Source organism: Dipodomys merriami, unplaced genomic scaffold (genome assembly GCF_024711535.1).
Source record: "Dipodomys merriami isolate MVZ:Mamm:240054 unplaced genomic scaffold, mDipMer1.0.p SCAF_5, whole genome shotgun sequence".
NCBI lineage: Eukaryota > Metazoa > Chordata > Mammalia > Rodentia > Heteromyidae > Dipodomys > Dipodomys merriami.
In genome coordinates this window covers 18,676,338-18,692,603 of record NW_027206068.1, presented here as the reverse complement: position 1 = coordinate 18,692,603, position 16,266 = coordinate 18,676,338, and the positions used below count along the sequence as shown (strand labels likewise).

The following is a 16,266-nucleotide window of genomic DNA, read 5'->3' as shown; positions in this document are numbered from 1 at the left end:
GTATATCACTTTTATAATAATAAAAAATTTAATTTATAATCTTAATTTATAATAAGAGTGAAACATTAAATTGTCTCAAAGCAACAAACTAAACAAAAGGACCTTTCAGAGGGTGGCATACAAATTATTTTAATGGTCCATATTTATTATATTTTTATATTTCCCTGATTATAGGCTACAGCTTATAAACAAAATTAAACTCATACATTAAACTCATTTTCTCTAGGTCTTTTCAATTTGTATAGTTTTCCATGAAAAAAAAATCTTTTTGGTAAATAATGAAAACAGTTAAGCATTCATTTTGTCATTTCTGAATACCTCCCTTGAACAAGGTTTGTCCATACATAAAATCTGTGGTATGATCATTTATATTATGATGTAAATTTAGGCTACAAATATCAATTCCAATCATTTTTAAACATAAAGCACTAAAAATGTAGATTGTCATAATAATGTGATTTTAACTGAGAAGCTCAATTTTCTGTGGTACTCTTTTAAACACTACTTTTAAAATAATGTGTCCTTCTGCGGAGTTCCAGAATGATATAGTGATTACAAATTATAAACAATGACACAGAGGTACAATAATCACAAATGGTGTCATTATAAAACACCTGTGTTTTCCCTTCCCATTAAAAGATTCTAAAAGGAGTTGCTGTAGATATGTTTGTTATTAAACCAAATTCTTCCCTAATAACTTAGTATATATAATCATCATTATCCATTCAACATAAGAAAATTTAATATGCGTAATTAAAGCGTATTTCCTTGCCAGTTGTCAAGATTAGGTAATAGAATGGAGGGAAACTAATAAACTAACAATTTTTGTACACAAACTTATATACCAAACATTATTCAATTCCTCTTCTGAATCTCAGTGGAGAAAGTCCTTCTATATTTCCCTTGTGATCCTAAGAGCATCACAGACTTTCTTGCTTGAGCTGGCTTTAACCCTTATCCTCAGATCTCAGCCTTATAATGCTAGGATTACAGATGTGAGCCACTGGCACCAGGCTTACAATATCAGATCTTAGAAGTTGTTTTGGCTTTATATTACACTTATTTAGTTTCCTCAAACATTCATAGTGTTCTCTGCAGGATTCAGTTAAACTGTATTTTACAGTATTTTCATATGCCTATTCAGCAGTTTGGATAGTTTTCCATAAATAAAAATAAATGAAAAGGAGCTCCTTCACACAACCAGTACAGATACAAGACATTTTACTTCCCGAGAGCTGAAACAACACCACAAACATTAGAAAACTCTCAAACTGTTCAGATATTTATTTATTCAGTTCATTCTCATAGCTTATTCTTCATGTCTATTTTCTTCCATTTTATTTCTCAAAATATAAATTGACTGACAAGTTTAAAAATTAAATCCTATTTTTAATTTTTCATTGATAAAAATAAAGGAAGAGCTGCACTAGGTCGTTCATAGGAAATCAGATGATTCCCATGTAAGTTTCTCAATGTTTTCTACAATTCCCAAAAGAATGCTAGCAGAATACCAATTGTCAATACTTCTTTCTTCCTTTGGCAACACCTTTCACTAAGAAATGCTTTTCAAAGCCCCTGAGAGAAGGTAATTTCAGGGTTGTTTTTAATGCCATGGATCTTAATTGTCTCTAATGTGACACCACCAAATTATAGCAATTATTTTATAATATTGGTTTCACTAACCTGAATTAAAACAGTGGAGTCTACATTATAAATGTATACACCTCTTTTAATATAACCTATATAATCTATATAATTGATATAATCTATAATATAATCTAGTGGTAACATACAAGAAAAATATAGTGTCAAAATTATTCCTTATAAAATGATGTGGAGTGGGAAAATGATGAAGAGTTGTTTAACAAAATCTTGACAATCGATATTCAATATTTTATTTTTATGCCAGTACTGGATGTTGAACTCTTGTTTAGCTGTTAGCTCCAGGCTGGCTCTCTACCATTTGAGCCACATCTCCACTTCCAATATTAAATATTTTAAATGCTTATTTTACTATTATCAGGATCTATTGGCTTTTGTATTTGTTCATTTAATATCTCATCCTGAGTTTGTGGAAAGAAGCTCCAACTTCTGTTGTAGGTTAATTAACACTAGGTTTACTTCTATCACAGAATATGTATGAACACCACTCCCCCTCTTCTCAAGTCCTCTAACTATAGCCTGTCCCACCTTTGTCTACTGCTAATTCATCTCAGAAATTCAATAGAACAAGACACAGAATTTATATAACACTGTCTAGTTAATTGTGTTTAAAATATATGCTCTTGGTTTTCTTCCTGTCTTTCTTTTCTGTCTGTCTTTCTTTCTTTCTTTCTTTCTTTCTTTCTTTCCTTTCTTTCTTTCTTTCCTTCTTTCTTTCTTTCTTTCTTTCTTTCTTTCTTTCTTTCTTTCTTTCTAACAGTATTGGGGTTTGAACTCAGGGCCTTGTACTTGTTAGACAGGTGCACTACTGCTGAACCACAGCCCCAGCCTTGCCCTTATATTTAAAGCGTGTCTTCATTCAGGCTCTGTCCTCCACATGGACTGAAACAGGGCCTGGAATTGGTATTTCCCCGTGTTCTTCAACATTGTGTGTAGATTGCAATGGACAATAGGGACTCAGACAATAGGTTGGGTAATTGGACTTAGAATAAATGGAAAGAACTGGAAACAAATTTAAAAGGTAAAATGTTAAAGGGTTGAACCGCATCAAGCTGAAACATTATAGAATATGATACAGTTTTAACTACATAGATCATATGTTCTATAAGTAACTTAAATTTAAAATACACTTGATTTTTATTAATGTGTTTAAGCCTCATAGCTAAAAAGAATGTGGCCATTTTATTTTTTTTTAGGGTTTTATTTTTTTTATTTTTTTTGTGAACACACTGTACAGAGGGGTTACAATTACATGGGCAGGTTAATGCGTACATTTCTTATCAAGCATTACAGCCTCCTCCTTTGTTTAGCCTTCACATTCCTTCCCAGCCTCCCCCCAATGTGGCCATTTTATAAATGAATCAATAATAGTAAAATTACCAATGACTTGAGAATGGTCACATACTTGAAAAACTTAAATTTATAGACTATCATATTTCATATTTTATTCTATATTTTGACACCCATATCTCTCTTTTCAGTAATACACAAAATTAGAAAATAATGGTGCAATTGGATTAAGACATTTGATATGGATCGAGTGAATTTGAAAAACAACTGTACAGAAAACATGAATATAAATTTCCACTTATTTGATTTTCCACTATTTTGCTATAACTTTTTAGCTATTATTACTCACTTCTCAAGTCAATACACATTTATATAAGCACATGTTTATGTATATAATAACTGTGTGCATCATGTAGAAGTATCCCTGAACTATGTAGTTCATAAACATTTAATTTAATACATTACATAGTCTATAATATTTGTATGTTGCTAATACTGGGGCAGGCAAGCTCTGATGATTTCTAATGATTATTACCACCTGATATAACATTGTGTAATGCCCTCTCCTGATAAAGAGTAGAACCTAGGAACTTGTTTTTGATGAACAGAATACAGCAAAGACAAGTTGTTCCTTAGTAATTACCGTGTAGAAGAATGAGACTTCAGTCATTTTATTTCTCATTTTTGACTACTCTTCTGTGACAAGACACTACAGAGATATACTCTTGTGGCAAAGAGCAGGAAGATTTCCAGGCACAAGCTCATGAACTAAGGAGGAACTGAAACCAGTGAGTGGAGAGGTAAGTGAGCTAGGAAGGGAACCATTCTCACTAACGTGCCTGAGGATGACTGCAACCTTGAGGGAGACCACAGCCAGAGGACACACACATACTGTGAGATGATCAGTGTTGATGTTCAGCTCCTACACTTTGGTTATACAGGAAAAGATAATGCATACACTGAACAATGGAATTCTGCTCCTTTAGAATTTTCCACGATAGTACTTCCTTAAAGGACAAAGGACGGCTACCTTCATGTTTACATGCAAAGTTGGTTCTTTTTCACAAAACAGACAGATCTCTAGCAAATTTTTGTGTCTAATACGACATTTCATTTAGATAAGCCTAAGTAAAATGATCCCACTGCCAATGCTTAATGAGTCTACCAAGTGAACTAACCAAACTCCCTGAAAACGATTGTTTTTTTCTAACTTACATACTGTATTTTATTATCTTCATATCTTCCCAAATGACTGTAAACTATAAAAGCCAAAACAATATTAAAAGTGAAAAGCATTTAGTCTCATAAACATTCCCACATCAAAAAAGGCTGATTACTCTGAACAGGGTGTTTGGGGTTTGGGGATGCATGTTTGTGTGCATGCCACAGGGTTCACTGCCCTGGAAAGTATCATGTGTTTAGTAAATAATTCCCAGTGAAATTCCAAGTCATTGCTCATTGCAGGAAACAAAGACTAACCTGTTTTAAGCTCATTTAAAATGTTTGTAACTTGATAGCATATATACATTTGTTGTACAAATGATAATGCCAACTTAAAGAACCACTTGTATGTAAAGAAGACATTGAGTAAAGGGGGCAGCATTTGAGGTAGAAAAACTGATGTTGTACCTTACAAGTTTGTTCTAGGGGCCCAAAGGTATACTAGGGGGGCTAGACCTATTCAGATGTTTCTTTTTTTCTGTTTATCTTTTGTATGTTTCAGGTACTGGACTAAACTCAGAGCCTTGTACTTGCTAGGCTGGTGCTGTACCACTTGAACCATGCCCTAGTTCTTTTTTTCTTTAGTTATTTTTCAGACAGTATCTCATGATTTTGCCTAGGCTGGTCTGAATCATAATTCCCTTATTTATGCCTGTTACATAGCTAGAATGACATTTATTAATTGAGATGAGGTCTTGTTAACATTTTTTTAGGCTAGCCTCAAATGCAACCATCAATTTCTTCCTCCTTAGTAACTAGGAGTATAGGCAGGAGCCACCTCCACTTACCATTTCTTAATATTTCATTATGAACATTTAGGTAAGTTACAAAGAGGGTCATAATCTCAAGGATATTTCCTGGATAAATGTCAAACATACACAGAATTTTCTAAATTTAAATAATAGAGAAGGATGATAGTATTTAACTTATCAAGTAGAGTGGTCTGTTATTTTTTTATATAGAAGGTTGATTTACACAGCGTCACCTAATTTAGTAATGTTACAAAAGTTTCTATCTCACAGTTCTATCTTATGCTTTGGAAATTTATAACATGATTCACAATCTTTCACAAAAAATATTAAATAAAGATTTACACAAATGCTTTAATAACTTCCTCTTCGTTGTGACTTTCCTATCTGTAGTTATAGTTTCTAGAGTTACAGAAAAGTAGAATTCTGGGGCAGGGAGAGGATGATGGAGGCTGATCTGACATCTCCAGGCTTGATCTCCATAATGCTGTCAATGATGCAGTCCTTCCCTGCATTCTCATTCTATGAAGGTGCCTACTAAGCCAAACATTGCTTTCCAATGTCCTGTCTCACACCATATCAAGCCCAGTGGAGTATATAGGGATATAGGAGAAAGAGTACATGGATATTCCAGATGGCAACACTCCCTGCTCACGTCCATGCTTAGTCTTTTCTTAGACCGAGTCAAATAGATCTTAACTCTTTTTTTGCTGTCTTCCACTTTATTTTTATTACAAACTCTAAAAAAAAAAGAGAAAAGTTCCTTCTCTAAACTAAACTAAAAGGAATTACCTTTGATGACTAATTTATCCAGGAAATAAAATAGTACAGGGCCCATATGCAAAGAACAAAGCAAACTGATTTAGTGTTGGTTTATGTTTGAGTAAGAGATACACAAACCAATACCTCAGCTGAGCCCGTCTTCTCATTGACATCTGAATTCTACAAATGGATAACCTAGGACCTAGAACCCTCCATTACTTGTCCAAGACTTTTTAGCTAGTTTTTCAGTTCAGAAGGAAATATGCACTAATTTAGTAGAGTCAAAACAAAACAAAACAAAAATGAGTTGTGGCTTCTGTAGAAAATTTTAAATCTCTGGGCATGTAAAATGCATACATTAAGTAGAAAACTGTCACAGGACCTTATAAATTTTATTGGCTTTAAAACTTTGATTATCCCAGCAGTTTGCCCATAAAATTTTATAGAAAAAGTAAATATTTGCATTAAAATCATTATAAAAATACTTTGGAATGCAATAAAATTAGATCTGCAAACTAAGCTACTGGCAAGAAAATTATATTACATTCATAGCTAGATCATCAGACCTAGATTTTTGCATAACTAAAACATTTAACCCAATGTAATTTTAAGTCATGGGCCTCAATGGACAAGCTGGTCTCAAACTGGCGATCTACCTGCCTCAGTCTCTCAAGTGCCAGGATTACAGGAATACACCACCATACCTGGCCAGGAGTAATATTTTAGGGATTAAGATTCTTCACCTGGATTAATCTATAACATCTCATTTTAAATATCCACAGTTGTGTTTATATGACTATTTTAGAAAGAGACCTGATTTAAATTCACCCAACAAAATATGGGGGCAAACTTTATGTCACACTATTAGCTTTGAACATAAACTTTAATTCTTTCCCAATCCATTTACATTCTGAGAAGCTGAACACTTAATGATAATCAGAAAACTTTACACTACGTGTAATTAACCATGTTAATAACTGCATCCATAAGACTGAGTGAAAACTATTCCTCAAGGGGTTCTTTTTAATTATTTCATTTTCTTTTTGAGATTGCTGGAATATTTTTAAATCAATTTAAAAAAATTTAATCAGTACTTTACTGCATTGACATAGATAAGGAATCAGGCATGTTTAATAACTGAGCAAATATCCTATATGATCTGGAAAATGCATCCATATTACCAAAACATGACAAATCTGGAGAACATATAGAAATAAGGAGAACATATAGAAACAAATAAAAGAGTACAGTTAGATAGATTTAAACTCACCAAATACAAAACATACATATGTGTATCAAAGACGCATACACAAATACAAATTGGGAAGTAGCAGTATTAATATTTTTATGGAGCTTAATTCTGTTTAGCAATAAACATCCATTAAATCACTGTGAAGGAGCAGCCAAAAACAGAAAAAAAATATATTATCAGAAATACATGCAGCCAAAGGTAGGTAAATCTCCCTTATGCCAGTAAACACATGACTATATGGTACCCTTTGAAGCCAAGTCAATATATGCAGTCTGCCAAGGAAGAGCTTTTTGTCTTTTTTTTTTTTTTTTAGCTTTTAACACACTGAAAACCGATGCAAAGAAGCAGCACTTGAGTCTCCATCCTAGCAAAAGTGCTTAAAAGTCTAGAAAGGCTTCTATGGTCAGACTTAAAGGGATATACAATAGTGATATAGAAAACATACTAATGGCAATCAAGAAGGATTATTATATTTAGGGATCAAAGCCCAAGGTATGAAAAAGTTCTGTCTCATGCAATTTTAGAAAGCAGAAACCAACACCATTTTCAATATGTAGGTCTTTTAAATGCATGGTGAATAGAAGTAGTATCTCATATGTCTTCTATGCTTTTAGTGTTCATGCAATGCCTATCAGGTTAGAAACTCCAAATTGAATACACCGATATACATTCTATGCATGCATGAGATGCAATGATGAAACACATTAAAAATTGTGAGAAGCTGGCTGCCAGTGGCTCACACCTGTAATTCTAGCTACTTAGGAGGCTGAGATCTGAGAACGTGGTTCAAAACCATGGGACTTTAATCTCTAATAAAACTACCACAAAAAAAAAAAAAACAGAAGTGAAGCTCTAGCTCAAGTGGTAGAGTAGCAGAAGCTCAAGGGCAGAGCTCAGGCTCTTAGTTCAATCCCCAGGACTAGCACACACATACAAACACATGCACATGTGCACACATGCACACACACACACATACACACAGAAAATTGGCAAGGTATGTACAGAGGGGTTACAGTTACATACATAAGGTAGTGAGTCCATTTCTTGTCAAACATTGTTACTCCCCCTCATTTTTCTATTACTTTCCCTCCCCCACATTGCATCCCCCAAATTGTAAAGTTCTTGATACAAAGCCAACAAGCAGCCTATGCAACCCAATTCTGCCTGGTTTGTATCATAGAGCAAAGAGTTCAAGAGAATGGACATAGTCTTCTGTTTTTTGTTTTTTTTGTTTTTGTTTTTGTTTTTTTGCTTTTGAGGTTTGGTCCAGTAAGCTTTGTATCAGTGGCATTTGATTACAATATGGTGTGAGCAGTGTGTACTCATGAGACCTTTAAAAACACCAGGGAGAGGGGTAGGGCTGATACCTGTAATCCTAGCTTCTTAGGAGGCTGAGATCTGAGTTCTGAACTGTGGTTCAAACCCAGCCCAATCAAGAGAGTCTGAGACACTTATCTCCAATAGACTACTCAGAAAAATCTGGAAGTAGCACTGTGGCTCAAGTGGTAGAACACTAGTCTTGAGCAAAAAGAAGCTCAGGGACAGCATCCAGGCCCTAAGTTCAAGCCCCAGGACTAGGAAAAAAATAACACAAGGGAATAAATAAATAGAATTTATTAAGGAGGAAATACTCCTGACAATGAATATATAGACCTGGGTTCTAGCTCTGCCAGTTAACCACTCTTGGGCAACGATAGTACCACCTTGTGCTTTGCTTGTCTTGATTCTAATAATCCTAACAGCATCAACATTTACATTTCCATGATTACAAGTTGTTGTATGTATTTGCCACTTTCTTGATGACTTAAAATAAACAGCAGCCAAAAAAAAAAAAACCCTAGCAATGCCAAAGTTAAAGAAAATTGGAAGGCTAGTTCAAACATTACCTTTGTATTATTTGTTTTGGGGACTTAATGTTATGTTGCCCAGGCTAGTGATGGGTTCCTGTGATCCTCCCACCTCAGCCTCCCACATATCCGAAATTATAGGTGCCCCACTACTCCTGGTTTTCTAGTCCTTACATTTGATAAAAATTCATTTACTTTAAAAATGAAATGTCGTTACATTCAGGTGAACGATGAATATTTTCATAAGTTAAGTTGTTACTTACCACACATGCACAGTTTAAAATATCTGTCATTCCTTAAGTGACAAAGTACTAAAAAGGCAACTTAGTAAGTGGCTAAATAAACATCCTGTGGGCTATGTTCAGGAATTATAAAGTAGTCACAAGCTTGATGGAAGCTATCTGGGCATAAAAGGCAAATCTCACTTCCCTGAGATGTTCTCCAAATAGCTTGTTTTCAATAGCATTCCTTTGCACAAAGAATTGACAATTCTATTTATCTTGGAACTTAACTCCTGCTAGTAAAGAAAGTGATCATAAATATATGTTTCCAGTTAAGTAGTATGTCCTCACACTGTCCCATGATCTAAATGTCAGGTATTAATTCCAATTGTTTAAATTGCATGTTAAAGGAGAAAAGTATTTCTCTACAAATGCTTTGATCATAACCAAAAAGAAAGCAATTTAAGATCGCATCACTGAGCATAAATTATAGCCCTACTAGGTCGACAGAGTCCTCCAATTAAATTTGAAATTTAAATTCATATTTGGATAATAATTACAAGAACATAACTAATCTGACAGTCAACTTCAATTGGCCATTCAGTTATTTTTGTTCACTAAATCTGGCAATGTAATATAGGTAATCCAGTATGAAATATTTATAACCATTTTGCCTCTTTTTTTCCCTTCACACATTTTTTTTTATTTTTCTACTTCTTACAGTATATAAGCTGCAGAGTAACTTTCCAGTTATAATTTTCCTGATCATTAATACCCATTTGATTGTAATAAAATCAGCTTTCTACTATTGTTTCTATTATTGTTTATACTTTTAGAGCCTACAAAATATTCTGAACACAGCAACATTTTACTTACCTGTGAGTAATCTATGATTAGGCCAAATAATAAAATATTTCTTTTTTTCATTTCCTTTGCAGATTCCCTAATCCACATGAGGCTCTCCATTTTCTGACTGAGAGGCACTAATTTAAAATCAAAGAAATGCACCTGCAAAATAGAAACAATAGCAAAACCTAAATACCTTCAACCTTATTCTTGTTAAATTCTAAAACTCAAAACACTACTTAAAAGTTTTAAATCAATTTCACTAATTTAAATCAATTTTATGCTAATTTTTAAATTGAAATCAAATCTCTAAGTTAAATTTATGCTAATTTCTGGATGTTTCAAAATAAATATTTAAAAGATTAATGAATCCTCCCTAATGTAACAAGTACAAAATGTTAAGATTCTATTTCTCCTTATATTCACAGATACATAAATCTGATTTTGTTTATTCATAATTGATGGATGACTATTTCTAGTTGCCTTTTTATTTTGGTCTTTTATATCTTTTTTTTATTGTGAAAATACCATACAGAGGGGTTACAATTACATGAGCAAGGTAATGAGTACATTTCTTATCAAGCATTGTTGCCTCCTCCTTTGTTTCCCCTCCCCATCCCTTCCATCCCCCTCACCCCCACACCATCTGCGCCAAAGTTGTAAAGTTCGTTTTTCGACATGTCTTGTACATCTCATTGTTGCAATGGGTCCACCTGTATCCCTACTTAACAATTTGTTTTTTCCCTTCCACTCCACAAATTATACCAACATCAAATACAGTGAAAACAGGGGTTATACCGTGGGGGAGGGACATACAAAGCAACAAAGAAATCATCTTATAAATATGTTAGAAACAATTAGCTTTTTTTTTTTTTTTCCAGAGCTGAGGACTAAACTCAGAGCTTTGCACTTGCAGGCAAATCCCCAACAACGATAATTGACCCTTTCTTAGCATATATGTTAAGAAATTAAATTTTAAGTAGCATTCAAAGGGAGTAAACATTTTAGTGAAGCATTTTAGAAGAATAATTGGCATATTTACAAATAACTATTTCTTAAAGTCATAAGATAGATTTATCTATTTATTTATTTATTGCCAGTCCTGGGTCTTGAACTCAGGGCTGGGCACTGTCCCTGAGATTCTTGCTCAAGGCCAGCAATCGACCCCTTGAGCTACAGCTTCACTTCCAGCTTTTTTTTTTTTTTTTTGGTAATTTATTATAGATAAGAGTCTTACAGATGTTCTTCTCTGGGCTGTCTTTGAACCACAATCCTCAAATCTCAGCCGCCTTAGTAGCTAAGATTGGAGACAAGAGGCACCATTGCCCAGTTCCATAGACTTTCTCATAGAATATTTCAGCACTGTTACATATTGTTCTTGAAATTATTCAAAAAATGTGTTAAAAACATTTTCTTTAAACTTTAAGAATCTCAGGGTGGCTGGGTGCCAGTGGCTCACACCTTAATCCTAACTACTCAGGAGGCTAAGATCTACCCAGGCAGAAAGGTCTGAGAGATTCTTCTTACCTCCAATAATTTACAAAGACAAAGCCAGAAGTAGAGCTATGGGTGAAGTGGTAAAGCACTAGCCTTGAGCAAAAGAAGTTCAGGGACAGTACCCAGGTTCAGAGTTCAAGAACCAGGACAGGTGAAAAAATAATAGTCTCAGGGTGATCACCCCTCATTTCTTCCAAATTATTTTTACCAGATAGATGTATTCAGTTCTTACAAAGCATAACCCAATACCCTAAAAACAAAACCCACCTGGCAGGATGGTTCAAACTTATATTCCTAGTTACTTAGGAGAAAGAGATCTGGTGACAACAGCTGAAGGCCAGCTCTGGTAAAAACTTGAGAAGGCTCAACCCAATGGCTAGGCATAGTGATATTCAAACTTTATCCAGTTAAAGCCAAAGCAAATACTGGGGTGAAGTAGAGCATACAGCGATTTGATGCAAAACAGCAAAAGCAGGAAGATCACAACCCAGGCTTGCCAGAGGATAAAACAAGACCTTACCTGGTAAATAACAATTGTAAAAAGGGACTAGAGACTCCGAGTTTAAAACTCAGTACCAAAAATTAATTAATTAAGAAAATTCCACAACTTATAATGTAACTGCATAGAATGAACATTAGTGGATATAAACATTCTTTTGTGATAATAACGTTAAAAATCACTTTAACAATCATCACTTGTGCAAGTCCACACACTTACTAACTAGAAGTGCCTTAAAATGTACCCCAGCCTCACACTCCAGAACACTTTCCTTCTATTCTGCTCATCCAGAAGGAAGTAAACAGACTTCATTATGCTCCTTTTTTTTTAATTAACACATAAGAATAAGATCTATTTCTCAACACTGCACATCACTTTTCCAGGGTAGAAAACTTATATAAAACTCTTTTTATTTTTCTTTCAGTGCTAGGGAATATGCCCACGGATGTACTTTAGGCAGGCCAGGTACCTAACCACTGAGTTCTATCCAGCTTTCTAGCATCCCTTTCTGAAAAGAAAAATATCATGCTGTATGATACTTGTTAGCGCAATAGAAATTAAACAACAATTTCTTAGAAATGTTCATTAAATATAGTTAGTTGAAGACATAGACAGTTATTTCATTCTAAAATCTAAAATGACATACATACAATTATAATAACTGTATATAACATGTCTATTACATGGATATAGAACATGTTAAAAAATGTCAAAAAAAAAAACTCTCAAATGTCAGGCCACAAAGGAACTGAAATGAATAAAAGATAAGATGCTGTTATCCTGTGACCTTGGAATCACCTTCTCCTACTGCTGCTTCCCTGAAAACTCACAAAGAATTTTGGCTGTTTTACAAGATATCGTGGGAAAAAAAAACTCCTTTCTTATAAACCACAAGTAGAAGATCTGGGAGTGGAACTATAAATGCTAGACTTTTCATCAGTATAGTTTGGCTTATCAACAGACATTTAGGATCTGGATCCTAAATGCCCATTAGCTATTGCAGAGATGTTGGTTCCTATTTGTTCCTTAAGCTTTCCACAAAGATGGCTCACAAAATGCCTTCTGTGATCTCTTTACTTCACCCTTGAGCTGCAGAGAGGCATGAGGAGAAGCAGTCTCTCCACTGATGTGAGAGGTGAGATGAAGAGGCATACCCATTTTTGCACTGTGCTCTTTTACATGTTTGAGCAAACTAGTGCTACTTCCTATGGGTTTAAAAATATTAGATGAAGCAAATTTACTACTGGAAGGCCTGCAAACATCAAGCAAGATAGTCTACCCATCTTAAAACAATTTCAGAAATTGCAGTCCTGGTAAAAATTTCAAGTGAGGTAACTGAGGGTGCAAAATCTTCCAAACGGACTGCCAGAGTGGAAGAACACCGACGCTATATAATGTTAAACCTATCAAAATACTTTTCAACTTTTAACATTGCAGTTAGTTGTCCTACATAGCTACCATGGAATTCCACTAGCCACTATGTCCCTCATAGTTTTTATGAATTCTACGATTAGAGTTTTTTTAATGTGCCTGGGCAACAAGTTATTGATAGCCTACTCTGATATGTGGATAAATATTTTTATTGTTGTTTAATACATGTTTTTCCCCCAATCAATTTGAATTCTATAAAAGCCCATGTTAAAAGAAGTGGATTTTTTCTTCTTTCTTTTTGAGGGGGAATAGTTGGGGCTTTGGGGTCTTGTTTTGTTTTTTGGGTTTTTTTTTTGAACTCTGGGCCTGGGCACTGTCCCTCAGCTCTTCAGCTCAAGGCTAGTGCTCTACCACTTGAACCACAGTGTCACTTCCATGAGTGGGAATAGTTCTAAGAGCAGAATATGCAAGACTGTTTTAATTCCTTACTATAGCTCTAACAAATATTTAAAAGGCCTAAGAGAGGCAGAATGGAGAGGCTAGTATCTGTAACAGGAAGGATGAAGTCATAACGCAAGTGGGACTGGGGCTCTGCCTGGTATGACTGCCATGATGACTGGCATAGTAAGTGTGGTGCCTCTCTAAAAGGTAAGTGAAAGGGGAAGGTACATTTTTAGCTTTCCTACAAAAGTAAGGCCTCTACTTCGAGTTCAGTGGCCAACTTGTAGGCATTTTCCCTTTTAAATAAGGTTAGTTTAAACTCCCTGTTGTTCTGACAATGCTAACCTGGGAAATTAGCCTCTGAGCTGATGCCATTTCTGTATCATATGAACCTAATTCCTACATTTACCAATTACTGCATTTACCAAGCTCTTCCAGAGCTCCTACAAACTATGAAGATGCCTCAACAGGAACTGGAAGATTTTTCACACTCGTATACATCTATAAGATACAACAAACCCAATTCCTTGGAGTTGAAAAAATAAGCCAGTAGCATTTAAAAGAGAAATCAAAGGACCAATTCTGTTCAATGCACATTCCCTGAATTAAAGGAAACACAGAAGTGAATTCTGGGAGAGCTATTTACACATGTCACTACCTTATCCTTGTTACTCCATCAAACCAGGTACTTACATTACAGGGAAACTCTAAGACATGAAATAACGAGACAAAGAAGAAATGTTACAGGTCCTCATTTCACAATTTCCTATATGTTGAGCACTGTGCCAGTTGATGCAAACAACTCTTAAAGCAGGAAAGGTATAGACATTGGCCTTAGGAAATAGATAAGCAGATTAATAAAAATGAAGCCTGGAATATAGCATCACAAAGAACTGATGCCATGAAAATCCAAGGAAAAGAGTGTCCTTCCTCTTACCATGATCTTAAGCATATACTCTACAGAGTGCAACTCAATTTGAACTTAAAATATACAACAACCACTTATAAGTTCTAGGAGAAAAGCTCACTTGGTACAACTATATAATTGATTCTAATTTTTAAGTATTTTAATAACTGCAGCAGAGAGTTGCAATAATTCAGGAGAAAGGAAAGTATATTTGCCTTAATAAAATTACAATATAGGCAGGTTTTAATCTATGGAAATGCAGCAGAATATTTCATCTAGCTTGAGTTCTATAGATGTCCAAGAATATATTAAGTAGACATACTTTAAATAGTATATTTCTCAGTAATTCACATGCAAATTGCAGTAAAACAGTATGTTAACTGGCATAATATTTCTAATAACTTTCTCTGGTACCTATTAAAAATTGTTAAAAAATGAAGAAGCCTGTAGCAGTGATGTATAGCTGTAAATCTAGCTACTCAGAAAACTTATCTAGAAGATGACTGCTCTAACCAGTCTCGGCAGAAAAGTGTGTGAGACTCCATCTCCAAAATAACCAGACTAAAGCAGTACTAGCAGAAGAAATAAAAATGATGTGGATATTCTTCAGCACCCCCAAAATTTGTCTAATTCAATTTGAATAAAGATACTTGAATACACTAATAAAATGCTTCAACACTTAAATGAATAGCATCATGGCTTATTGGGTGGGAAAAGTGTCTGGTTCTCAGGCTTTACAGCAGTTCTCTGCATCTCTTCTACATTCTACTCTAGTAACCTTTTACTTATTCTTGGTCCCAGATGAATTACCTTTTTTCATATTTTACAACATGATCTGAAGACATGTACAACTACTACTAAAAGAGTGTAAGTTTTGAGCATGATGTTCTTCAAAATCCATATCTAACACTTGTGTGTTACTATACAGCCCATGTTCATGAAGGCAGGAAGTCTGAATTTGCAGTCTGAGAATAAACAGTTCCTTTGAAAGAAGTCAGTTTGTGAAGCTTTTCTATGCACCCAAGTAATGAAATGCTTAATGCTCAGCAAAGGGTAAGAAGGACAGTCTAATTGAAAGTTCTTTTAAGTATCAAAGAAATGTCACAGAAAGAATCAGAAAGAATTTCCTCTGAATCAGCACAATAAATTTTTAATATCCATATGGTATTGAAAAGTAAATTGGTTAATTAGGCCTGAAATCTTCAAAACATTACTTTTCAAAAAATTTATGAGAAAAATCTAATAAGTGATTCAATCAGCAAATTACTAAGTAGACAGTTTATCTCAAGGATTAGCAAAAAAGCTTTTAAAAAACTTTCATCTTCAACTATTTATGAATTATATGGTTCTATTAATGAAAACTAATTTAATGAACTGTACTTTTTAAAAAGAAAAAGAAAAACTATCTAATATTGAGCTCTTCCACTGAAGAACAAGTTTAAATAAATGTCATGAAAGTCTATCATAATTCTGATGACTAGAAGCTGATTAAATTATAAGATGTCACTGAAACCCAGAACAAAAATGTAATAACTCACAAAATACCAGCATCTCTAATAGGTTGAGAAATAGTGGATTTTGCGCAATTTTTGTTGTTTATTAATAAGAAAGACTATTTTCCATTACACACTAACATGAAAGTTGTAAATTTCTTTGGATTCAAATGATTCAAAAGTAAATGTTTTATAATATCAGTACTAA

The 16,266-nt window shown here is 34.3% G+C and overlaps 1 protein-coding gene across 4 annotated transcripts in view; it reads right to left on the bottom strand.

Moving 5' to 3' along the window:
* Positions 1 to 16,266, bottom strand: part of Crppa (CDP-L-ribitol pyrophosphorylase A) — a 239,322-nt gene that overhangs the window by 102,884 nt on the left and 120,172 nt on the right. For 3 of the 4 annotated variants that reach the window (XR_011366889.1, XM_069996154.1, XM_069996156.1), the window contains exon 9: positions 9,881 to 10,012. The exons of the other annotated variant lie outside the window; for it this stretch is intronic. Coding sequence is in view for 2 of the 3 variants with exons in the window: in XM_069996154.1 (XP_069852255.1) it covers positions 9,881 to 10,012 (132 nt within the window). In the remaining variant the exon portion in view is untranslated. The remainder of the gene's footprint in view (positions 1 to 9,880; positions 10,013 to 16,266) is intronic. 4 annotated transcript variants of the gene reach the window in all.